The sequence below is a fragment of the Coregonus clupeaformis genome, unplaced genomic scaffold (assembly GCF_020615455.1).
Source record: "Coregonus clupeaformis isolate EN_2021a unplaced genomic scaffold, ASM2061545v1 scaf0028, whole genome shotgun sequence".
In the NCBI taxonomy this organism is placed as follows: Eukaryota; Metazoa; Chordata; class Actinopteri; order Salmoniformes; family Salmonidae; genus Coregonus; species Coregonus clupeaformis.
In genome coordinates, this window is record NW_025533483.1 from 676,538 (window position 1) to 703,558 (window position 27,021).

At 46.5% G+C, this 27,021-nt stretch overlaps 1 protein-coding gene and 1 long non-coding RNA gene across 3 annotated transcripts; one reads left to right on the plus strand and one right to left on the minus strand.

Annotated features, from left to right (window-relative positions):
• Positions 1 to 980: 980 nt before the first annotated feature.
• LOC121577221 lies at positions 981 to 2,523 on the minus strand. The gene is made up of 3 exons (XR_006002585.2): positions 2,381 to 2,523; positions 1,704 to 1,784; positions 981 to 1,335 (listed from the first exon to the last, which is right to left on the minus strand). It is a non-coding gene; the product is annotated as an uncharacterized LOC121577221 (long non-coding RNA).
• A 1,971-nt stretch (positions 2,524 to 4,494) lies between these two features.
• On the plus strand, positions 4,495 to 26,164 carry chst7 (carbohydrate (N-acetylglucosamine 6-O) sulfotransferase 7). 2 transcript variants are annotated; one of them, XM_041889518.1, is made up of 2 exons: positions 4,495 to 5,823; positions 25,309 to 26,164. In XM_041889518.1, exon 1 carries the CDS (start codon positions 4,545 to 4,547, stop codon positions 5,787 to 5,789), a length of 1,245 nt encoding a protein of 414 aa, XP_041745452.1. In that variant the 5' UTR covers positions 4,495 to 4,544; the 3' UTR covers positions 5,790 to 5,823; positions 25,309 to 26,164. The 2 variants fall into 2 exon arrangements, 1 of the variants encoding a protein (XP_041745452.1); XR_006002477.1 differs by lacking the exon at positions 4,495 to 5,823 and adding an exon at positions 18,875 to 18,955.
• Positions 26,165 to 27,021: the final 857 nt, after the last annotated feature.

The window sequence follows — 27,021 nt, forward strand, 5'->3', positions numbered from 1 at the left end:
CCGGATGTGGAGGTCCTGGGCTGGCGTGGTTACACGTGGTCTGTGGTTGTGAGGCCGGTTGGACGTACTGCCAAATTCTATAAAATGACATTGGAGGCAGCTTATGGTAGAGAAATGAACATTCAATTATCTGGTAACAGCTCTGGTGGACATTCCTGCAGTCAGCATGCCAATTGCACGCTCCCTCAAAACTTGAGGCATCTGTGGCATTGTGTTGTGTGACGAAACTGCAGATTTTAGAGTGGCCTTTTATTGTCCCCAGCTGATTAATCAGCTTCTTGATATGCCACACCTGTCAGGTGGATGGATTATCTTGAAAATAAATGCTCATTAACAGGGATGTAAACAAATTATGGAAAATGTCTGGGATAATTTATTTCAGCTCATGAAACATGGGACCAGCACTTTACCAGTTGCGTTTACATTTTTGTTCAGTGTATATTACGTTAAATGAATACACCATTGTAATATTATGAATGCCTGTCTCTCGCCTTGCAGGGGACTATACAGATGAACTGCAGCCCCCAGATGCCCAAGCCTCAAAACCAGAACCCTGGGGAGACAGCAACACTTCTCATTTTTAATAAATATGAACTGTTTTATTGGTTTATCTGTGCAGGAATCCTTAGAACACAGTCCATTGTACAAAATAAGTCAAGTTTTAAAGTTGTATTAATTGTATTTACAGGATACACATGGTCCAATGAAATGCTTACTTGCAGGTTCCTTCTGAAAAACGCAACAAATAACATTCAACAACTTGTTCAGTACATGAGATGACATTCAACAGCTTGTTCAGTACGAGAGCAACTTGTCATGACAGCCACAGGTTTTTTTCATACACAGGACAGGAGTATACAGGTTATTGTTCCAAGCCCTTCACTAACACCCCATGTCCCCTGTAACTCAGTTGGTAGAGCATGGCGCTTGCAACGCCAGGGTTGTGGGTTCGTTTCCCACGGGGGGCTAGTATGAAAATGTATGCACTAACTAAGTTACTCTGGATAAGAGCGTCTGCTAAATGACAAACATGTAAATTCAACTAATTGTGGTCTAAATTGTATAACATTAAAAGTTGAACATGTTTGTGCTGGGCAGGAATAAAAACTTGCATACAGTGAAGTACCCTGGGACAGAAATGACCCACATCTGTATTTTAGAATGACCTTCATATGTTACAATGACTTGACAATTCTGATAGAGAATAACGTGTGGATCTAGTTCTAACAGTGATGTTATAAACTCCTGGGATACGGGGATTTTCCTGCTGGATGGAAGGTTCCCAAGTTCTTTCCATCTGTCTGGGTGATGGAGTGGGGTGGGATGGGCTTCAACCTGAGGAGAACAGAGACGAACCATAAGGCCAAAGGGGGAGAAATTAACCTCTGCTCAAATTTCAGTGCAGGTTCAAGTTTCTGAGAACCACAACTACCTCTGTTAATGTGCAATGGTTTTGTAAACAGTTTAGCATATTCATAGGCTTGATCAAGTTTTCACGGATTTCCTTTTAATAGATCATTTCATTATCCAAAACATTTTATTTAAATACAATGGTGAAACACGAGGGGAGGGGAAAGTGACAAGAAGAAAGTTATTGACTGATCATGGAAGAATGCTCAAATAACTTGGCTGGCTGGCAAGACTGAACACAACACAGCTAGATGCGTTTCCGATGTTGACAATCAGATGTTAAAATGTCTTACCTATAAACCAGTCGGGGAAGACTTTTGTCCTGCCAAGCCAATGCCATGGAGTGAAATGAACGCGTCAGTTGCCATCTGTCCCTGAAAACAAATTGGGGGAAAAACAACTTGCTGTATTAGCTGGCTAGCAAGTTCACCAATTCACAATGAAAAAAACTGTCCGTGTTTTTACAATTGACACTGCTGATTTAAAGATTAATTTGTTTAGTTGCTCATCCATAAACAGCTGATAACCAGGATGAGGTCGCATGCTAGTTAGCCATCACTTCCAACGAGCTACTTAGCTTGGCTAGCGGGCTAATAAACAGCACTGACTCAACATTTGAATTCAATATTCATATGAAAGTAATTAGTTGAACATTTGAACAATTTGGTGAATCAATAAACATAATATTCCTTATTCCTCTGGCACATTTTCTCCCAAGCGGGGACTTCAGTCCGCCATTAATTCAGAAAATGTGGGAATTTTCGCTGTTGCAAGGTGTTATGGGATAACCTCCCTGGGGAAGGGAACCAAAAAGTTAAAAAGTATGCTCCCATACGTGCTCTGTTTTCCAGACCTCCGAGGTAGGCCTACACATTTACATCATTTAGCAGACGCTCTTATCCAGAGCGACTTACCTTATGATAGCCAGTGGGACAACACGTATAGAACTTCCAGTAAACTTAGTACATACTTGCCTTTTCGCGTTCTTATGTTTGGAATCGCACTTGATAAATGACAGTTGACTTTCGTACTCGCTATACGCTCTAGAAAGAACACAAGTATGCAGTTTGGAATTTATTCAAAGTTGTGTCGCGCAACACACACTCAACTCTTATTTTGAAGGCTAGGTTTGGACAGGATATGCGTTTGACCAATGATACAGGACTAGAGATTTAGCCCCACCCACATAACCAGTAATGAGAAATGGAACCGATTCCTTATTTTCTATCGTCATTATCTCCTGATGATGAGTGCTTTTTTGTTTTCGGCAATATGACATCTTCCAACTTAAAAATAAAACCTCTTGTTTTTGCTATTTCGAATTTGAACACATGAAAAGGAAAATAAATTAATTCGTACTTGGAAATAGAACAATCCAGTTGTTTTTATATTTTGTCTGCTACAAACATTTAGAGATGTGGAAAAGTGGGAAATTAAAGCATTTTGCATTTGACAATTTTTGGCTTTGAAATTGACAAAAGGAAAAACATGAATTTTTTTATTCATTTCCTCTCGTTTGGCCTTGCCGAGATGAAAGGAAATATGAATGAACCATAAGCACACAGACCCAGTTTCCATGTGTTTTTTTAGTTGTGTTAGTTTCAAGAGCACATTGGCCTGCAACCTGATTTCCCCCCCTAATCGATATCAGTGATTTATTGTCTCTTGTCAAAGCAAAATGGTTTTTGGTGTGTGTGCAGTTTATAAGGTGCTGTTTAAAAAATACAAGTTGTATAAAAGCCCCTTAGATTTTAATTTAGAATCCCGCTAAATTTCATTAGATCTACAAAGACATTTTATTGATACGCCAGTATTTTTAATTTAGAGATTCCCGTAAACTCTTTGACGTTCCCTTTCATGTGTCCTACCAATTACTATTGGATTATTCACCACGGCAACCAATTGTTAGTATAAAAACTGAACTAAAGTTATTTCTCAGTTTTCAGTTGGCTTTCGTGGAGACCAGACTGTTTTTCCTTTGCAGGGATATGTGCATTCGGAAGGTATTCAGACCCCCTTGACTTTTTCCACATTTTGTTATGTTACAGCCTTCCGAATGCACATATCCATTCATGCTGTGGGGATGTTCTGTAGCGTCATACCCAAGAAGACTTGAGGCTGTAATCGCTGTCAAAGGTGCTTCAACAAAGTACTGAGTAAAGGGTCTGAATACTTATGTAAATGTGATATTTCCATTTGTTAAATATATATACAAATTTGCTAAAAAATAAATACACAGTTTTTGCAATGTCATGGGGTATTGTGTGTAGATTGATGAGGATTTAGTTTTTTGAATCCATTTTAGAATAAGGCTGTTACGTAACAATGTGGAAAAAGTCAAGGGTTCTGAATACTTTCCGAATGCACAGAAGACTGAAATATAACAAAACCGTTGACATAGAAACACTTGATTTTAGGGCAGGTTTTTTGAAATAATGTTTATTATTATGTAAAATATGAATACCATTCCACCCATGAGGCCACTAGAGGGCGATTTGGTCATTTGACTGCAGGACTACTCAGGTAAAAACTATTGAATTAGTCCAAAAATGTGCTGCGATTGATTTATTTTGATAATATAACAGAAATCACCAAAATGGGTTTGCCCTGCCTACTTTGGGCTGTGGCAGTTGCACATCCCCAGACTTCACTCCTCAACTTTCGTCTACAGTTGGTTGCTTTAGCCTTACAACTCAAACGCGCACATTAAATCCCGAGGCATGGACTACATGTTTCAATCGGACAAAGTAAAGAAAATAGAAAGTTACAAAGTAGAACGTTTTCGTGTTGTCAGTCTGACCGAACGCCAGAAAGAGGGGGGACATTGATAGCAAGACCATGTAAATTATTTACAGTTAAGGTAAATCTATATAGGCCTAGCTGTACATAAATGATTCGAGAAAAACGTATATTTAAAAAAAAAAATAAGTCTACATGAATGCACACTAGACTGAAACTATATAACTGGGCTTTTATTTTGAACCTGTGACTGGGGGCTTTTATTTCGGCATTTCAATGGGCGTGTCTAAATCATTTATTCTTCAAATCTCTCCTGCTGGTGGCCTCAGCGTTCATAGAGCGGCGCCAAATCTCCCATCAACAACACGAACCGTGTCTGTCCGTGAGAGAGGGAAATGAAAAGGAGGCTACAGAAGAAATACTTAATTTTAATTTTAGGATACTCCGTGTTACTTCTGTTAATCCCGTATATGCTGGACTACAGGAGTAAAACATCGCATATTAAACATGGACAGCAACAGCCGAGGTGCCCCGACCTGGATATGTGGAATAACGGGGACAAGTTCAGCAACACTACCGAGACCATGGAGGAGGCGGGAGTCAACAGGAGCCAGTCTAAAATACACGTTTATTTACATGCTACGTGGAGGACGGGGTCATCGTTCTTGGGGGAGTTATTCAATCAACACCCCGATGTGTTTTACCTGTACGAGCCCATGTGGCATATATGGCAAGCTCTCTATCCAGGAGACGCGGCCAGTCTGCAAGGAGCCGTGCGAGATATGATGAACGCGCTTTTACGATGCGACTTCTCCGTTTTAAAACTGTACGCGGGGACCCAAAATATCACCACGTCTTTTATATTTGGATGGAAAATGAACAAAGTGATTTGCTCGGAACCTCTGTGCGAGGCGCACAAGAGAAACGAAGTGGGATTAGTCCAAGAGGACGTCTGTGGAAAGTGCCCAAGGAAGGATATCAAAGAGTTGGAGAGGGAATGCAAGAAGTACCGCGTCGTGGTAATCAAAGGTGTGCGGGTTCTAGACCTCGGAGTACTCGTCCCGTTAATGAGAGATCCCGCTTTAAATCTCCAGATCATTCAGTTGTTTAGAGATCCGCGTGCAGTGCACAATTCACGACTGAAATCGAAACAGGCTCTGGTCAAGGAGAGCATTCAGGTACTGAGGAGTAAAAAACAGACGGAGAAATACAAGCGTCTACTGGTGCCAAACAACAGGGGGAACCGGGCTGAGAATTATGTCTCTAGCGCCATGGAGCTAATATGTGACAACTGGCTGAACGATATGATGCTCATAATGAACGCGCCCCCCTGGGTGAAGAGGAATTACATAAAGATCCGCTACGAGGACTTGGTTCTACACCCCATGGAGCAACTCCAGAGACTCTACAGCTTCTCCAACCTCTCCTCCTTTCCTGCCATGGATAAGTTTGTGTTGAACATGACGCACGGCCACGGTTACTCCTCAGACAAACCGTTTCTAATATCGTCCAGAGACGCTAAGGAAGCCATCTTCGCATGGAGAGAGCGGTTGAACGTTGAGCAGATCTCCCAAGTGGAAGCCTACTGCAGTGAGGTCATGAGACAACTGGGCTATCAGAAGAACAGTGATAAAACATAGACACGACAGCATCAACATGGTGATGATGATGATGGTATGTAGGTCTATGATGATGATGGTATGAAGGCCTATGATGATGATGATGGTATGTAGGCCTATGATGATGATGATGGTATGAAGGCCTATGATGATGATGGTATGAAGGCCTATGATGATGATGATGGTATGAAGGCCTATGATGATGATGATGGTATGAAGGCCACAGGAGGTTGGTGGCACCTTCATTGGGGAGGAGGGGCTCGTGGTAATGGCTGGAGCGGAATGAGTAGAAAAGTATTAAATACATCACATGGTTTGACACCGTTCCATTGGCTCCGTTCCAGACATTAGTATGAGCTGTCCTCCCCTCAGCAGCCTCCACTGATGAGGATGGAGGTACAGTGGGGAAAAAAAGTATTTAGTCAGCCACCAATTGTGCAAGTTCTCCCACTTAAAAAGATGAGAGAGGCCTGTAATTTTCATCATAGATACACGTCAACTATGACAGACAAAATGAGGGAAAAAAATCCAGAAAATCACATTGTAGGATTTGTAATGAATTTATTTGCAAATTATGGTGGAAAATAAGTATTTGGTCACCTACAAACAAGCAAGATTTCTGGCTCTCACAGACCTGTAACTTCTTCTTTAAGAGGCTCCTCTGTCCTCCACTCGTTACCTGTATTAATGGCACCTGTTTGAACTTGTTATCAGTATAAAAGACACCTGTACACAACCTCAAACAGTCACATTCCAAACTCCACTATGGCCAAGACCAAAGAGCTGTCAAAGGACACCAGAAACAAAATTGTAGACCTGCACCAGGCTGGGAAGACTGAATCTGCAATAGGTAAGCAGCTTGGTTTGAAGAAATCAACGGTGGGAGCAATTATTAGGAAATGGAAGACATACAAGACCACTGATAATCTCCCTCGATCTGGGGCTCCACGCAAGATCTCACCCCGTGGGGTCAAAATTATCACAAGAACGGTGAGCAAATATCCCAGAACCACACGGGGGGACCTAGTGAATGAACTGCAGAGAGCTGGGACCAAAGTAACAAAGCCTACCATCAGTAACACACTACGCTGCCAGGGACTCAAATCCTGCAGTGCCAGACGTGTCCCCCTGCTTAAGCCAGTACATGTCCAGGCCCGTCTGAAGTTTGCTAGAGTGCATTTGGATGATCCAGAAGAGGATTGGGAGAATGCCATATGGTCAGATGAAACCAAAATATAACTTTTTGGTAAAAACTCAACTCGTCGTGTTTGGAGGACAAAGAATGCTGAGTTGCATCCAAAGAACACCATACCTACTGTGAAGCATGGGGGTGGAAACATCATGCTTTGGGGCTGTTTTTCTGCAAAGGGACCAGGACGACTGATCCGTGTAAAGGAAAGAATGAATGGGGCCATGTATCGTGAGATTTTGAGTGAAAACCTCCTTCCATCAGCAAGTGCATTGAAGATGAAACGTGGCTGGGTCTTTCAGCATGACAATGATCCCAAACACACCGCCCGGGCAACGGAAGGAGTAGCCGTAAGAAACATTTCAAGGTCCTGGAGTGGCCTAGCCAGTCTCCAGATCTCAACCCCATAGAAAATCTTTGGAGGGAGTTGAAAGTCCGTGTTGCCCAGCGACAGCCCCAAAACATCACTAATCTAGAGGAGATCTGCATGGAGGAATGGGCCAAAATACCAGCAACAGTGTGTGAAAACCTTGTGAAGACTTACAGAAAATGTTTGACCTGTGTCATTGCCAACAAAGGGTATATAACAAAGTATTGAGAAACTTTTGTTATTGACCAAATACTTATTTTCCACCATAATTTGCAAATAAATTCATAAAAAATCCTACAATGTGATTTTCTGGGAACATTTTTCTCATTTTGTCTGTCATATTTGACGTGTACCTATGATGAAAATTACAGGCCTCTCTCATCTTTTTAAGTGGGAGAACTTGCACAATTGGTGGCTGACTAAATACTTTTTTCCCCCACTGTATGTAGGCCTATGATGATGATGATGATGATGATGATGATGGAGGTATATAGGTCTGTGTGCAAAAATAGTGTTTAACATGATTTTTAATGACTACCTCATCTCTGTACCCCACACATACAATTATCTGTAAGGTCTCTCAGTCGAGCAGCGAATTTCAAACACAGATTCACCCACAAAGACCAGGGAGGTTTTCCAATGACTCACAAAGAAGGGCTCCTATTGGTAGATGGGTAAAAATAAAAAAAAGCAGACATTGAATATCCCTTTGAGCATGGTGAAGTTATTAATTACACTTTGGATGGTGTATCAATACACACAGTCACTACAAAGATACAGGCGTCCTTCCTAACTCAGTTGTCGGAGAGGAAGGAAACTACTCAGGGATTTCACCATGAGGCCAATGGTGACATTAAAACAGTTAGAGAGTTTAATGGCTGTGATAGGAGAAAACTGAGGATGGATCAACAACATTGTAGTTACTCCACAATACAACCTAAATGACAGTGAAAAGAAGGAAGCCTGTACAGAATATAAATATTCCAAAACATGCATCCTGTTTGCAAAAAGGCACTAAAGTAAAACTGCAAAAAATATGTCAAAGAAATGAACTTTATGTCCTGAATACAAAGCGTTATGTTTGGGGCAAATCCAACACATCACTAAGTACCACTCTTCATATTTTCAAGCATGATGGTGGCTGCATCATGTTATGGGTATGCTTGTCATCGGCAAGGACTAGGGAGTTTTTTAGGATAAAAATTAACTGAATAGAGCCAAGCACAGGCAAATTCCTAGAGGACAACCTGGGAAAAAACTGGGAGACAAATTCACCTTTCAGCAGGAAAATAACTGAAAAAATAAGGCCAACTATACACTGGAGTTACTTACCAAGACAACATTGAATGTTCCTGAGTGGCCTAGTTACAGTGTTGACTTAAACCCTTTTACTGCAGTGGGCTAAATCAGGGTCACACAGAGTGTTTCTTGGTAGTCTTAAACAAATCTACTTTGAAACAAAACACACATGGTTTTGGGCTTAAAAAAAGAAGACACCTGTACCATGTCAGATATAGAGATGAAATGTATTCAATTTTGAGTTTGCATCCCAATATTACACTACTTCCACTCCTCTTTCTATTCTGGTTAGAGACAGTTTGCTCGAGATCTTCAGGTACTTGGCAATTTCTGGCATGGAATAGCCTTCATTTCTCAGAACAAGAATAGACTGACGAGTTTCAGAAGAAAGTTCTTTGTTGCTGGCCATTTTGAGCCTGTAATCGAACCCACAATTGCTGATGCTCCAGATACTCAACTAGTCTCAAGAAGGCCAGTTTTATTGCTTCTTTAATCAGCACAACAGTTTTCAGCTGTGCTAACATAATTGCAAAAGGGTTTTCTAATGATCAATTAGCCTTTTAAAATGATAAACTTGGATTAGCAAACACAACGTGCCATTGGAACACAGGACTGATGGTTGCTGATAATGGGCCTCTGTACGCCTATGTAGATATTCCATTAGAAATCAGCCGTTTCCAGCTACAATAGCCATTTACAACATTAAGAATGTCTACACTGTAGAAAATTACTTTTCTTTCGAAAACAAGGACATTTCTAAGTGACCCCAAACTTTTGAACGGTAGTGTACATCACAGAAGACTGAAATATAACAAAACCGTTTGACATAGAAACACCGATTTGTTGGCGTTTATTTGTTTTAAATGTTGATTAATTATGAAATTATGAAAAATCTGAATAACATTCCACCCATGAGGCCATTAGGTCATCTGACTGCAGGAAAGGGCTCCACATTAAAACATGACATAACTCTGAGCAGCTACAAAGGGTTGAAAATCTAAGGCAAGACTTGAAAATGTCTGTTTAGCAATGATCAACAACCAACTTATAATAATAATATAATATGCCATTCAGCAGACGCTTTTATCCAAAGCGACTTACAGTCATGTGTGCATACATCTTTACGTATGGGTGGTCCCGGGGATCGAACCCACTACCCTGGCGTTACAAGCGCCATGCTCTACCAGCTGAGCTACAGAGGACCACAACTTGACAGAGCTTGAAGAATGAGAATGGCTTACCAAGAAAAACTTCCAAAAGGACTAATTCGAGGTAAAAAGGAGTTGGAGCACTTGAACTGAGAGCGAAAGCCCACCTGAACTGAGAGCTTGAATAATGTTTTTAACAATATTGTGCAAATATTGTACAATTCAGATGTGCAAAGCTCTTAGAGACTTACCCAGAGAGACTCACAGCTGTAATCACTGCCAACGGTGATTCTAACATGTATTGACTCAGGGCTGTGAATACTTAAGTAAATTAGATATTTCTGTATTTCATTCTCAATAAATTAGCAAACATTTCTAAAAACATGTTTTCACTTTGTCATTATGGGATATTGTGTCTAAATGGGTGAGAAAAAACATATTTAATCCATTTTGAATTCAGGCAGGTTGTAACACAACAAAATGTGGAATAAGTTGAGGGGTATGAATACTTTCTGAAGACACTGTATGGGTCAACTGTGTGTGACACGCTCCAAGACAGGTGTTCAAATCAAATTGTATTTATTATGGATCCCCATTAGTTCCTGCCAAGGCAGCAGCTACTCTTCCTGGGGTTTATTATGGAGCCCCATTAGTTCCTGCCAAGGCAGCAGCTACTCTTCCTGGGGTTTATTATGGATCCCCATTAGTTCCTGCCAAGGCAGCAGCTACTCTTCCTGGGGTTTATTATGGATCCCCATTAGTTCCTGTCAAGGCAGCAGCTACTCTTCCTGGGGTTTATTATGGATCCCCATTAGTTCCTGCCAAGGCAGCAGCTACTCTTCCTGGGGTTTATTATGGATCCCCATTAGTTCCTGCCAAGGCAGCAGCTACTCTTCCTGGGGTTTATTATGGATCCCCATTAGTTCCTGCCAAGGCAGCAGCTACTCTTCCTGGGATTTATTATGGATCCCCATTAGTTCCTGCCAAGGCAGCAGCTACTCTTCCTGGGGGTTTATTATGGATCCCCATTAGTTCCTGCCAAGGCAGCAGCTACTCTTCCTGGGGTTTATTATGGATCCCCATTAGTTCCTGTCAAGGCAGCAGCTACTCTTCCTGGGGTTTATTATGGATCCCCCATTAGTTCCTGCCAAGGCAGCAGCTACTCTTCCTGGGGTTTATTATGGATCCCCATTAGTTCCTGCCAAGGCAGCAGCTTCTCTTCCTGGGGTTTATTATGGATCCCCATTAGTTCCTGCCAAGGCAGCAGCTACTCTTCCTGGGGTTTATTATGGATCCCCATTAGTTCCTGCCGAGGCAGCAGCTACTCTTCCTGGGGTTTATTATGGATCCCCATTAGTTCCTGCCAAGGCAGCAGCTACTCTTCCTGGGGTTTATTATGGATCCCCATTAGTTCCTGCCAAGGCAGCAGCTACTCTTCCTGGGGTTTATTATGGATCCTCATTAGTTCCTGCCAAGGCAGCAGCTACTCTTCCTGGGGTTTACCATGGATCCCCATTAGTTCCTGCCAAGGCAGCAGCTACTCTTCCTGGGGTTTACCATGGATCCCCATTAGTTCCTGCCAAGGCAGCAGCTACTCTTCCTGGGGTTTATTATGGATCCCCATTCCTGCCAAGGCAGCAGCTACTCTTCCTGGGGTTTATTATGGATCCCCATTCCTGCCAAGGCAGCAGCTACTCTTCCTGGGGTTTATTATGGATCCCCATTCCTGCCAAGGCAGCAGCTACTCTTCCTGGGGTTTATTAAGGATCCCCATTAGTTCCTACCAAGGCAGCAGCTACTCTTCCTGTGGTTTATTATGGATCCTCATTAGTTCCTGCCAAGGCAGCAGCTACTCTTCCTGGGGTTTATTATGGATCCTCATTAGTTCCTGCCAAGGCAGCAGCTACTCTTCCTGGGGTTTATTATGGATCCCCATTAGTTCCTACCAAGGCAGCAGCTACTCTTCCTGGGGTTTATTATGGATCCCCATTAGTTCCTGCCAAGGCAGCAGCTACTCTTCCTGGGGTTTATTATGGATCCTCATTAGTTCCTGCCAAGGCAGCAGCTACTCTTCCTGGGGTTTATTATGGATCCCCATTAGTTCCTGCCGAGGCAGCAGCTACTCTTCCTGGGGTTTAATATGGATCCCCATTCCTGCCAAGGCAGCAGCTACTCTACCTGGGGTTTATTATGGATCCCCATTAGTTCCTACCAAGGCAGCAGCTACTCTTCCTGGGGTTTATTATGGATCCCCATTCCTGCCAAGGCAGCAGCTACTCTTCCTGGGGTTTATTATGGATCCTCATTCCTGCCAAGGCAGCAGCTACTCTTCCTGGGGTTTATTATGGATCCCCATTAGTTCCTGCCAAGGCAGCAGCTACTCTTCCTGGGGTTTATTAAGGATCCCCATTAGTTCCTGCCAAGGCAGCAGCTACTCTTCCTGGGGTTTATTATGGATCCCCATTAGTTCCTGCCAAGGCAGCAGCTACTCTTCCTGGGGTTTATTATGGATCCCCATTAGTTCCTGCCAAGGCAGCAGCTACTCTTCCTGGGGGTTTATTATGGATCCCCATTAGTTCCTGCCAAGGCAGCAGCTACTCTTCCTGGGGTTTATTATGGATCCCCATTAGTTCCTGCCAAGGCAGCAGCTACTCTTCCTGGGGTTTATTATGGATCCCCATTAGTTCCTACCAAGGCAGCAGCTACTCTTCCTGGGGTTTATTATGGATCCCCATTAGTTCCTGCCAAGGCAGCAGCTACTCTTCCTGGGGTTTATTATGGATCCCCATTAGTTCCTGCCAAGGCAGCAGCTACTCTTTCTGGGGTCCAGCAAAAGTAAGGCAGTTATACATTTTTAAAACATTACAATACATTCATAGCAGATTTCACAACATATTAAGTGTGTGCCCTCAGGCCTCTACTCTACTACCACATATCTATAACACAGAATCCATGTGTGTATAGTGCATATGTTATCATGTGTTTGTATGCATGTGTCTATGTTTGTGTTGATTCACAGTCCCAGCTGTTCCATAAGGTGTATTTTTATTAGTTTTTAAATCTAACGTTACAGCTTGCATCAGTTACCTGATGTGGAATAGAGTTCAATGTAGTCATGGCTCTATGTAGTACTGTGCGCCTCCCATAGTCTGTTCTGGACTTGGGGACTGTGAAGAGACCTCTGGTGGCATGTCTTGTGGGGTATGCATGGGTGTCCGAGCTGTGTGCTAGTCGTTTAAACAGACAGCTCGGTGCAATCAACATGTCAATACCTCTCACAAATACAAGTAGTGATGAAGTCAATCTCTCCTCCACTTTGAGCCAGGAGAGATTGACATGCATATTATTCATGTTTGCTCTCTGTGTACATCCAAGGGCCAGCCGTGCTGCCCTGTTCTGAGCCAATTGCAATTTTCCCAAGTCCCTCTTTGTGGCGCCTGACCACACGACTGAACAGTAGTCCAGGTGCAACAAAACTAGGGCCTGTAGGACCTGCCTTGTTGATAATGTTGTTAAGAATGCAGAACAGCGCTTAATTATGGACAGACTTCTCCCCATCTTAGCTACTGTTTTATCAATATGTTTTTACCATGACAGTTTACAATCCAGGGTTACTCCAAGCAGTTTAGTCTCCTCAACTTGATCAATTTCCACATTATTCATTACAAGATTTAGTTGAGGTTTAGGGTTTAGTGAATGATTTGTCCCAAATACAATGCTTTTAGTTTTTGAAATATTTAGGACAAACTTATTCCTTGCCACCCATTCTGAAACTAACTGCAGCTCTTTGTTAAGTGTTGCAGTTATTTCAGTCGCTGTAGTAGCTGACGTGTATAGTGTTGAGTCATCCGCATAAATAGACACACTGGCCAGAACACACATCACGGCAAGAGACACACCACAACACTACATAAAGAGACAACAACATAATGTCATTTGACCTCACATGAACCATGACAGTATCAGACCCCGGTGACTCACAGCCTCGGGAAGCAACCTGGTGATATCCTGAACTTTTGCCCCAGGAAAAAATAGTATTTTCCCCAGGGACAGATATATGCCTCACCATCGAACTCCCTATCACAATCGCTGGAATGATCCGGCCTCTGCCGTGTCTCGAAGCAGATTGCGAGGTCAGAGCCACAGAACTAACCTGAGAAGAGGGCTGCTGAGACGCCGGCTGCGTGCAGGCCACAACAGCCAAAGGGACAGAGCTCTGATCCAGAGAGCACGGCCCAGTGGAGGGGGCCGCGGTGGTCCAGAGCTCTGATCCAGAGAGCACGGCCCAGCGGAGGGGGGCCACGGTGGTCCAGGCTGTGCCCAGGCAGTTGATTGACTAGGACAGGGAGAGGTAGCTGGAGGGACATCCACAGCCATGGAGGGAACACCCAAGCCCCCGACAGAGGACAGCTGGTACAGGGGCTCAAAGCGATTTGAAAGTCTTAAGTCCAGATACGGAGGAAGAAGGAAGGCTCCTTCTTTCTGGTTCCGACACGCATCCATTTACTCTCACCTGGAGTCGAACAGTGAGCAGCCATTTTCTTTCAAGCTACTAGAGGGTTGCAGTGGTGGAAATTGATCATAGTCCAGGAAGGTCCCATTATGATCCTCTTGGATGTTTTGATAGGAAGCATTTATAGATGCCGATAGTCTCATGGAATCCTTATTCAGTTCAAAGCGCTTGGTCAAATCTTTTATTTCTTCATGAAGAGTAAAAATATTTTCTTGTATTTGTCACATGCTAAACAACAGGTGTGGACTAACAGTGAAATGCTGACTTCCGGCCCCTTCCCAACAACGCAGAGAGAAAGGAAATAGAGAAATCATAGAAAAATAAAACACGTAATAATAAAAGTAATAATAAATACACAACGAGTAACGATAACTTGGCTAGTTCCCGGTACCGAGGCAATGTGTAGGGGTATGAGGTAGATATGTACATATAACTAGGAATAAAGTGACTTGACAACAGGATAGACAATAAACAGCAGCAGCAGCGTATGTGATGAGATTTTTAAAAAGTGAGTACAAAAAAGGGTCAATGCAGATAGTCCGGGTAGCTATTTGGTTAACTATTTAACTAATTATTTAGTAGTCTTTTGGCTTGAGGGTAGAAGCTGTTCAGGGTCCTGTTGGTTCCAGACTTGGTGCATCGGTACCGCTTGCCGTGCGATAGCAGAGAGAACAGTCTACGACTTGGGTAGCTGGAGTCTTTGACAATTTTTAGGGCATTCCTCTGACACCGCCTGGTATAGAGGTCCTGGATGGCAGGAAGCAAGTATTAAGCCTAGTTCATCGCAGAAACATGGTAATTAACTGCAATGACCATGATCCATTGTGCCTCATATTTTCCGGCTCGGACAGAGACAGATACACTTTTACGTCTGCTACGTTAGGTTAGATTCACACAGACCCCGCATGAGAAAGGAATGTACACAAGGACGAGGGATAGAGACAGTTGGTGAAAGTATGCCTTATCTACTTTGAAGAACTAGTCAAATGATTTGGTCAGACAGCTCTGCAGCATACCTAGGCAGGCTAGCTAAACAGGATGACTAAAGACAGTAGAGTACGGGGAGGACAGAGATAACGTTGGTAGCATGGTTTCTGTTAGGATCATGTGTTGCCGGACATTTGACCAGGGCGTCCACCTACGGTGCTCAGAATGACAGAACTCGCATTGAGTTTATGGTAATTCAAAGTGGTGTGCCGAGTGGTCGGACAATTTTCTGGATACGATTATGATCTGAATCCGTGATTGGAAAAAAAAGAACTTTTCGGGTGCCAGCACTCATCATAATCATGTCAACTTGGTCTAAATAGCTTAACTGGCTAGTTTGCCTGTCTGTAAAGAGAAGGGCGGGCTGCATGTTGATCCTGCTGTTCTGATTGGATAGAGTGAAGCTGTATTTCTCATAATTTCACCCGATCAGTTTTCCTCGCATGTTTTCGGTCTGATCATTTAGATTGCTGTCGCCTGCTACTATAATAAATCACATCAAGCTATCAGTGTGCATAATGTCTAACACGTGGGGGAGGGCAGGGAAAGAAGATGAAACGCTGATGCTCATTCTGACTTAGTGGGGGAGGGCAGGGAAAGAAGATGAAACGCTGATGCTCATTCTGATTTAGTGACAGCAAACTGGCTGCCTGCTGCAAATTAAGGACACAGACCCACACCCTTCCGCGCGGTAATTTTAATCTAATATGCCGTTTTTTTGCAGTGAGAACATCCAGGGAGGTATTTTGCCAACATCTATTTAGGCATATTAAAACACTTGCGTTAATTCCGATCACGAGTATCATTTGATCCAAGTGTCCGATCAACTGTCAATTTACGGATACGATTACGAATACGAGTATGGTGGCACACCCCATTTAGATGATGGTAATTCATATTAAAAGAACATGCAAGTGGAGGATGCAACGATGTGCACTTTGAAGATGCTAGAATAACTGTCCACATTTAATGTTCCTCAGCCAACAAGACGAGTAACGAACAGCCAAATCATTAGCCTCGGTCAATCTACTATCCCCATAGTAGAAACGTTTACCTATTCTATTGGTCAGCTTGTCAAGAAAGAAATAGCCTATTCCAAACAGACTCTGGGAGAGTTGTGGGACGATGGATCCCAAGTTCATCCATACAGTAGACCTAGGTTACATAAAAAAAACTTTAAAAAGCAATGAGGCTGATGCAACAGATCAGAACATTTAGCTTAAAATATTGATAAACTATTATTTATTCACATTATAAGTGCAGCAATGCGCAAAAGGAAGTAGTCTACGTGTGAATGTTCGTTCCATAATGCAATTAGCGGGAAAACACCGTTGTCAAAAGGGCGCTGCACATGAGAGCGGTTTCATGTGACAGAGATGAAAATATCCATTAGAAATTTAGAAAGAGGGGAGATCTAATATGCAACAACTAGGGTTGCTAATATGACTAGAATTGTGCCTTTGGCTACTGGACAATGATAGAAAGTTTATATAAAATAATTATCTCCACGCATATGGTCTGATTTTGGCTAGGCTACTTTGAAGCAAGTTAAAACATGCCTCATAATATGTATTCAAACGTACAAGGTTTCAAACAATTAAGTATATGTTTTCAAAATGCATACTGCCTCTAGCTCATTGCAAAGTGGTGTGTGACGCACTGATGAAGCCCGCTTTCCGTCGCCGATGTTTGCTGTTTGAGATGCAGCTGCAGCAGCTCTCCTGCTGTCTGACAGATTCACCGCTCAAAGCTCTGTATCTGTGTGGTGATTTGCATGCTGATAAGATATATAACGAATATACTGTACTGCCAATTTATACTGCCAATTTAATTCCACTACATTATGCAAATGAACCTATAGACCGATAAGCATGAACAGTCAAATGTATTTCCATCGACTGGTATTTCCATCAATGAATAGGCTAAAAAGCATTATTTTGCAATGGGATTTTTTTATTCTCCTGGACAACTGGCCAGTGCCAATTTTATTTATCAGCTTTAAAAAAAGAAATGCCGGTAAAACAGAAAAATACTTGACGGTTAAACAGAAAAAACTTGACAGTTAAGTTGCCCCTAGTGCAGGGTTCTTCAATTCTGGTCCTGGAGGGCCGAAACACCTCTGTTTTTCATCCTGGCTCAAACAGAAGCCTGTCTCTAATAAGCGACGGTTGTGTTTGTTTATTGAAGCAGATAAACACCCGGCCTGGCCTGTAAATTGGTCCTCTGTAGCTCAGCTGGTAGAGCACGGCGCTTGTAAAGCCAAGGTAGTGGGTTCGATCCCCGGGACCACCCATACACAAAAATGTATGCATGCATGACTGTAAATCGCTTTGGATAAAAGCGTCTGCTAAATGGCATATTATTATTATTATTATTAATTGAAGTTATACAGCATTTTCCTACATTCTCCTGGCAAATGATACTTTTCAATACAAAATGAAGTGATGGCTGAAAATAGCTCACATTATTCGGATTAAACTCAACTGTAGAAGGCCTGGATAGGACTGGGATTTTAATTTGGGATTAAGGCTTTAAACCCCCAAATGGCCTCATCAGGAAGTGTGAAGTCATCATATCAACCCCATCAGGCCTGGTCATCATATCAACCCCATCAGGCCTGGTCATCATATCAACCCCATCAGGCCTGGTCATCATATCAACCCCATCAGGCCTGGTCATCATATCAACCCCATCAGGCCTGGTATCTGGTCGCCATGAGGTTCACACCAGCTTGTTTATCCACTTCACCACTCCTGATAAGAACACACTAGATAAGTGCTGTAATGTGCAGTGTCCAGACCCTGTTCAAAACAAATGCTTTCTTACTACTTGCTCCGGATATCTGCTCTGGCTTCATCTGGGGATCCACCACTGCTCCGGATATCTGCTCTGGCTTCATCTGGGGATCCACCACTGCTCCGGATATCTTCTCTGGCTTCATCTGGGATCCACCACTGCTCCGGATATCTGCCTCCTCTGGCTTAATCTGGGGATCCACCACTGATCCGGATATCTGCATGCATCTGGGGATCCACCACTGATCCGGATATCTGCATGCATCTGGGGATCCACCACTGCTCCGGATATCTGCTCTGGCTTCATCTGGGGATCCACCACTGCTCCGGATATCTGCTCTGGCTTCATCTGGGGATCCACCACTGCTCCGGATATCTGCTCTGGCTTCATCTGGGGATCCACCACTGCTCCGGATATCTGCTCTGGCTTCATCTGGGGATCCACCACTGCTCCGGATATCTGCTCTGGCTTCATCTGGGGATCCACCACTGCTCCGGATATCTGCTCTGGCTTCATCTGGGGATCCACCACTGCTCCGGATATCTGTTCTGGCTTCATCTGGGGATTCACCACTACTCCAGATATTTGCTCTGGCTTCATCTGGGAATCCACCACTGCTCCAGATATCTGCTCTGGCTTCATCTGGGGATCCAACACTGCTCCGGATATCTTCTCTGGCTTCATCTGGGATCCACCACTGCTCCGGATATCTGCCTCCTCTGGCTTAATCTGGGGATCCACCACTGATCCGGATATCTGCATGCATCTGGGGATCCACCACTGATCCGGATATCTGCATGCATCTGGGGATCCACCACTGATCCGGATATCTGCATGCATCTGGGGATCACTGTCCCAAGCCACTGCATATCTCAGGAGTAAGCGGTAGGCCTATATCACTGTAGTCAGGTAATGGACTCTGTTCCATGTGAGTTAGAAGCTAAGTCCTGACTAACCACTGGAGTCCAGAGGCTATGAACTAACCACTGGAGTCCAGAGGCTATGAACTAACCACTGGAGTCCAGAGGCTATGAACTAACCACTGGAGTCCAGAGGCTATGAACTAACCACTGGAGTCCAGAGGCTATGAACTAACCACACACAACCACAGGAGCACCTGATCTCTCACACATATCTGTTATCACTAATTAATTCACCTGTTGAACAAGCCAAGTTGTGTCCTCCGCTCTGCAGTGACTTTGTCCAACCTAGTATTATCAGAAAATACCACCTCAGTCTGAGATCATTATGAAACATGTTAGGATGAGATCAATGGATTGTAGAACCACACTAGTACTGCAGTAAGACCTATAGATGACCAGGTCAACATCATTACAACACACCCCCAGGACGTTACAGGTCAACATCATTACAACACACCCCCAGGACGTTACAGGTTAACATCATCACAACACACCCCCAGCACGTTACAGGTTAACATCATCACAACAAACCCCCGGCACGTTACAGGTTAACATCATCACAACACACCCCCAGGACGTTACAGGTCAACATCATCACAACACACCCCCGGCACGTTACAGGTTAACATCATCACAACACACCCCACACCCCCAGGACGTTACAGGTTAACATCATCACCCCACACCCCCGGCACGTTACAGGTTAACATCATCACAACACACCCCCGGCACGTTACAGGTTAACATCATCACAACACACCCCCAGGACGTTACAGGTTAACATCATCACAACACACCCCCAGGACGTTACAGGTTAACATCATCACAACACACCCCCAGGACGTTACAGGTCAACATCATCACAACACACCCCCAGGACGTTACAGGTTAACATCATCACAACACACCCCCAGGACGTTACAGGTTAACATCATCACAACACACCCCCAGGACGTTACAGGTTAACATCATCACAACACACCCCAGGACGTTACAGGTTAACATCATCACAACACACCCCCAGGACGTTACAGGTTAACATCATCACAACACACCCCCAGGACGTTACAGGTCAACATCATCAAAACACACCCCCGGCACGTTACAGGTTAACATCATCACAACACACCCCCAGGACGTTACAGGTTAACATCATCACAACACACCCCCAGGACGTTACAGGTTAACATCATCACAACACACCCCCAGGACGTTACAGGTCAACATCATCACAACACACCCCCAGCACGTTACAGGTTAACATCATCACAACACACCCCACACCCCCCAGCACGTTACAGGTTAACATCATCACAACAAACCCCCGGCACGTTACAGGTTAACATCATCACAACACACCCCCAGGACGTTACAGGTCAACATCATCACAACACACCCCCGGCACGTTACAGGTTAACATCATCACAACACACCCCACACCCCCCAGGACGTTACAGGTTAACATCATCACCCCACACCCCCGGCACGTTACAGGTTAACATCATCACAACACACCCCCGGCACGTTACAGGTTAACATCATCACCCCACACCCCCAGGACGTTACAGGTTAACATCATCACAACACACCCCCAGCACGTTACAGGTTAACATCATCACAACACACCCCCAGGACGTTACAGGTTAACATCATCACAACACACCCCCGGCACGTTACAGGTTAACATCATTACAACACACCCCCAGGACGTTACAGGTTAACATCATCACAACACACCCCCAGGACGTTACAGGTTAACATCATCACAACACACCCCCAGGACGTTACAGGTCAACATCATCACAACACACCCCCAGCACGTTACAGGTTAACATCATCACAACACACCCCCACACCCCCAGCACGTTACAGGTTAACATCATCACAACAAACCCCCGGACGTTACAGGTTAACATCATCACAACACACCCCCAGGACGTTACAGGTCAACATCATCACAACACACCCCGGCACGTTACAGGTTAACATCATCACAACACACCCCACACCCCCAGGACGTTACAGGTTAACATCATCACCCCACACCCCGGCACGTTACAGGTTAACATCATCACAACACACCCCCGCACGTTACAGGTTAACATCATCACAACACACCCCCAGGACGTTACAGGTTAACATCATCACAACACACCCCCAGGGACGTTACAGGTTAACATCATCACAACACACCCCCAGGACGTTACAGGTTAACATCATCACAACACACCCCCAGGACGTTACAGGTTAACATCATCACAACACACCCCCAGGGACGTTACAGGTTAACATCATCACAACACACCCCCAGGACGTTACAGGTCAACATCATCAAAACACACCCCAGCACGTTACAGGTTAACATCATCACAACACACCCCCAGGACGTTACAGGTTAACATCATCACAACACACCCCCAGGACGTTACAGGTTAACATCATCACAACACACCCCCAGGACGTTACAGGTCAACATCATCACAACACACCCCCAGCACGTTACAGGTTAACATCATCACAACACACCCCACACCCCCCAGCACGTTACAGGTTAACATCATCACCCCACACCCCCAGCACGTTACAGGTTAACATCATCACAACTCACCCCCCGCACGTTACAGGTTAACATCATCACCCCACACCCCCCAGGACGTTACAGGTTAACATCATCACAACACACCCCCAGCACGTTACAGGTTAACATCATCACAACACACCCCCAGGACGTTACAGGTTAACATCATCACAACACACCCCCGGGACGTTACAGGTTAACATCATTCACAACACACCCCCAGGACGTTACAGGTTAACATCATCACAACACACCCCCAAGGACGTTACAGGTTAACATCATCACAACACACCCCCAGGACGTTACAGGTTAACATCATCACCCCACACCCCCCAGCACGTTACAGGTTAACATCATCACAACACACCCCCAGGACGTTACAGGTTAACATCATCACAACACACCCCCAGGACGTTACAGGTTAACATCATCACAACACACCCCCAGGACGTTACAGGTTAACATCATTACAACACACCCCCAGGACGTTACAGGTTAACATCATCACAACACACCCCCAGGACGTTACAGGTTAACATCATCACAACACACCCCCAGGACGTTACAGGTTAACATCATCACAACACACCCCCGGCACGTTACAGGTTAACATCATCACCCCACACCCCCAGGACGTTACAGGTTAACATCATCACCCCACACCCCCAGGACGTTACAGGTTAACATCATCACAACACACCCCCAGCACGTTACAGGTTAACATCATCACAACACACCCCCGGGACGTTACAGGTTAACATCATCACAACACACCCCCGGCACGTTACAGGTTAACATCATCACAACACACCCCCAGGACGTTACAGGTCAACATCATCACAACACACCCCCAGCACGTCATCACAACACACCCCCGGCACGTTAGTAGGTAGAGTTTACTGTGTAGGCTACATTTTAGAATCCTTCTGATGGGAAACGGAATGGCAGGGCGATATTTCTTCCTCCTAATGAGGGACTGGAGTTATAGAGGGCTCATTGTTTAGCCACTGGTAGGGACGGAGGCGCTGCTGCTCTCAGGGCTGCTGCAAGCTACTGGGGTTGGCTGGTAAGGAGGGAGGGAGGGAGGGGCTGCTATCTGGGATTGGCTGTTAGGGAGGGAGGGAGGGGCTGCTATCTGGGATTGGCTGTTAGGGAGGGAGGGAGGGGCTGCTATCTGGGATTGGCTGTTAGGGAGGGAGTGAGGGGATGCTATCTGGGGTTGGCTGGTAGGGAGGGAGGGAGGGGCTGCTATCTGGGATTGGCTGTTAGGGAGGGGCTGCTATCTGGGGTTGGCTGGTAGGGAGGGAGGGAGGGGCTGCTATCTGGGGTTGGCTGGTAGGGAGGGAGGGAGGGGCTGCTATCTGGGGTTGGCTGTTAGGGAGGGAGGGAGGGGCTGCTATCTGGGGTTGGCTGGTAGGGAGGGAGGGAGGGGCTGCTATCTGGGGTTGGCTGGTAGGGAGGGAGGGAGGGAGGGAGGGGCTGCTATCTGGGGTTGGCTGTTAGGGAGGGAGGGGCTGCTATCTGGGGTTGGCTGTTAGGGAGGGAGGGAGGGAGGGGCTGCTATCTGGGGTTGGCTGTTAGGGAGGGAGGGAGGGGCTGCTATCTGGGGTTGGCTGTTAGGGAGGGAGGGAGGGAGGGAGGGAGGGGATGCTATCTGGGGTTGGCTGTTAGGGAGGGAGGGAGGGAGGGGATGCTATCTGGGGTTGGCAGGGACTGAATCACACCCCCAGGCAGCAGCAGGTCAGCCCTCCACACTGCACTGTGCTTCTGCTGGAGAACAGAACACAGGGACCATTGTATGAGTCTGTCCATGAAGGGGTCACCATACCTCCCCTCTGACAAGCCCAGCCTTCAGGGCCAAGGGGGGAGGAAGGCCAGAGCCAGCACCATACACCAGTCACAGGGGAGGGAGGCCAGCACCATACACTAGTCACAGGGGAGGGAGGCCAGCACCATACACTAGTCACAGGGGAGGGAGGCCAGCACCATACACTAGTCACAGGGGAGGGAGGCCAGCACCATACACTAGTCACAGGGGAGGGAGGCCAGCACCATACACTAGTCACAGGGGAGGGAGGCCAGAGCCAGCACCATACACCAGTCACAGGGGAGGGAGGCCAGCACCATACACTAGTCACAGGGGAGGGAGGCCAGCACCATACACTAGTCACAGGGGAGGGAGGCCAGCACCATACACTAGTCACAGGGGAGGGAGGCCAGCACCATACACTAGTCACAGGGGAGGGAGGCCAGCACCATACACTAGTCACAGGGGAGGGAGGCCAGCACCATACACTAGTCACAGGGGAGGGAGGCCAGGCCAGCACCATACACCAGTCACAGGGGAGGGAGGCCAGGCAAGCACCATACACTAGTCACAGAGGAGGGAGGCCAGGCCAGCACCATACACCAGTCACAGGGGAGGGAGGCCAGGCCAGCACCATACACTAGTCACAGGGGAGGGAGGCCAGGCCAGCACCATACACTAGTCACAGGGGAGGGAGTCCAGAGCCAGCACCATACACCAGTCACAGGGGAGGGAGGCCATCACTAGTCACAGGGGAGGGAGGCCAGGCCAGCACCATACACTAGTCACAGGGGAGGGAGTCCAGAGCCAGCACCATACCAGTCACAGGGGAGGGAGGCCAGGCCAGCACCATACACTAGTCACAGGGGAGGGAGGCCAGGCCAGCACCATACACCAGTCACAGGGGAGGGAGGCCAGGCCAGCACCATACACTAGTCACAGGGGAGGGAGGCCAGGCCAGCACCATACTAGTCACAGGGGAGGGAGGCCAGGCCAGCACCATACTAGTCACAGGGGAGGGAGGCCAGGCCAGCACCATACACTAGTCAAAGGGGAGGGAGGCCAGGCCAGCACCATACACCAGTCACAGGGGAGGGAGGCCAGAGCCAGCACCATACACTAGTCACAGGGGAGGGAGTCCAGAGCCAGCACCATACACCAGTCACAGAGGAGGGAGGCCAGGCCAGCACCATACACTAGTCACAGGGGAGGGAGTCCAGAGCCAGCACCATACACTAGTCACAGGGGAGGGAGGCCAGGCCAGCACCATACACCAGTCACAGGGGAGGGAGGCCAGAGCCAGCACCATACACTAGTCACAGGGGAGGGAGTCCAGAGCCAGCACCATACACCAGTCACAGGGGAGGGAGTCCAGGCCAGCACCATACACTAGTCACAGGGGAGGGAGGCCAGGCCAGCACCATACACCAGTCACAGGGGAGGGAGGCCAGGCCAGCACCATACACTAGTCACAGGGGAGGGAGTCCAGGCCAGCACCATACACTAGTCACAGGGGAGGGAGTCCAGAGCCAGCACCATACACCAGTCACAGGGGAGGGAGGCCGTCACTAGTCACAGGGGAGGGAGGCCAGAGCCAGCACCATACACTAGTCACAGGGGAGGGAGGCCGTCACCAGGCACAGGGGAGGGAGGCCGTCACCAGGCACAGGGTGGAGGAGGGAGGGAGGCAGTCACCAGGCACAGGGGAGGGAGGGAGGGAGGCCGTCACCAGGCACAGGGGAGGGAGGGAGGGAGGCCGTCACCAGGCACAGGGGAGGGAGGGAGGGAGGCCGTCACCAGGCACAGGGGAGGGAGGGAGGGAGGCAGTCACCAGGCACAGGGGAGGGAGGGAGGGAGGCTGTTACTACCCGTTGGGCAGCAGCCTGTTATTTTAGCTAACTTTAGCTGAGACGCTTTTCCCTTTTTCCAGGTGGCAGGAGAGGAAGACTGGTGACAAGGGAAGAGGAACTGACAAGCAGCAAGACTGTTAGGGTCCGTTTTCTTCAGCCAAGCCTGGCTGTATGAACTGGAGGAGAGAGGATACACATGGAAGGAGTCAGTCACGGGCTGGACAGAAGCATGTCAACATGGAGAGGACTTAGACAGAGGGACAGAAAGACAACATGGAGAGGACTTAGACAGAGGGACAGAAAGACAACATGGAGAGGACTTAGACAGAGGGACAGAAAGACAACATGGAGAGGACTTAGACAGAGGGACAGAAGCATGACAACATGGAGAGGACTTAGAGGGACAGAAGCATGACAACATGGAGAGGACTTAGACAGAGGGACAGAAAGACAACATGGAGAGGACTTAGACAGAGGGACAGAAAGACAACATGGAGAGGACTTAGACAGAGGGACAGAAGCATGACAACATGGAGAGGACTTAGACAGAGGGACAGAAGCATGTCAACATGGAGAGGACTTAGACAGAGGGACAGAAGCATGTCAACATGGAGAGGACTTAGACAGAGGGACAGAAAGACAACATGGAGAGGACTTAGACAGAGGGACAGAAGCATGACAACATGGAGAGGACTTAGACAGAGGGACAGAAGCATGACAACATGGAGAGGACTTAGACAGAGGGACAGAAGCATGACAACATGGAGAGGACTTAGAGGGACAGAAGCATGACAACATGGAGAGGACTTAGACAGAGGGACAGAAAGACAACATGGAGAGGACTTAGACAGAGGGACAGAAAGACAACATGGAGAGGACTTAGACAGAGGGACAGAAGCATGACAACATGGAGAGGACTTAGACAGAGGGACAGAAGCATGTCAACATGGAGAGGACTTAGACAGAGGGACAGAAAGACAACATGGAGAGGACTTAGACAGAGGGACAGAAAGACAACATGGAGAGGACTTAGACAGAGGGACAGAAGCATGACAACATGGAGAGGACTTAGACAGAGGGACAGAAAGACAACATGGAGAGGACTTAGACAGAGGGACAGAAAGACAACATGGAGAGGACTTAGACAGAGGGACAGAAGCATGTCAACATGGAGAGGACTTAGACAGAGGGACAGAAGCATGTCAACATGGAGAGGACTTAGAGGGACAGAAAGACAACATGGTTTAGCTGGCTGACAGAAAGACAACATGGTTTAGCTGCCTGACAGAAAGACAACATGGTTTAGCTGCCTGACAGAATGACAACATGGTTTAGCTGCCTGACAGAACGACAACATGGTTTAGCTGCCTGACAGAATGACAACATGGTTTAGCTGCCTGACAGAACGACAACATGGTTTAGCTGCCTGACAGAACGACAACATGGTTTAGCTGCCTGACAGAAAGACAACATGGTTTAGCTGCCTGACAGAACGACAACATGGTTTAGCTGCCTGACAGAAAGACAACATGGTTTTGCTGCCTGACAGAGGGGGATCAGGTTGGTTAGTGCTGCCATGCCATAGGCCGAAAGGCCCAATCCTTCCATCCAATAGGCTAGGCTCTATCCGTCCATTGGCCAATCAGCCAGGCCCTGTCATTCCGTCCCGGTTACTGGTGTCATCAGCACTAATCCCTCTTCAATCCCCAGCAGAGCCAGAGAGCCTCAGCCTGACTCGGGGTGGCCTGGCCTGGCCTGGCTGTCTCCAGCTGGCTCTGGCCCTACCTCGCCTC

What these genes read in the sequence shown, in the direction of transcription:
- chst7 (XM_041889518.1), top strand. Translation starts at nt 4,545, where the DNA reads ATGAAAAGGAGGCTACAGAAGAAATACTTAATTTTAATTTTAGGATAC.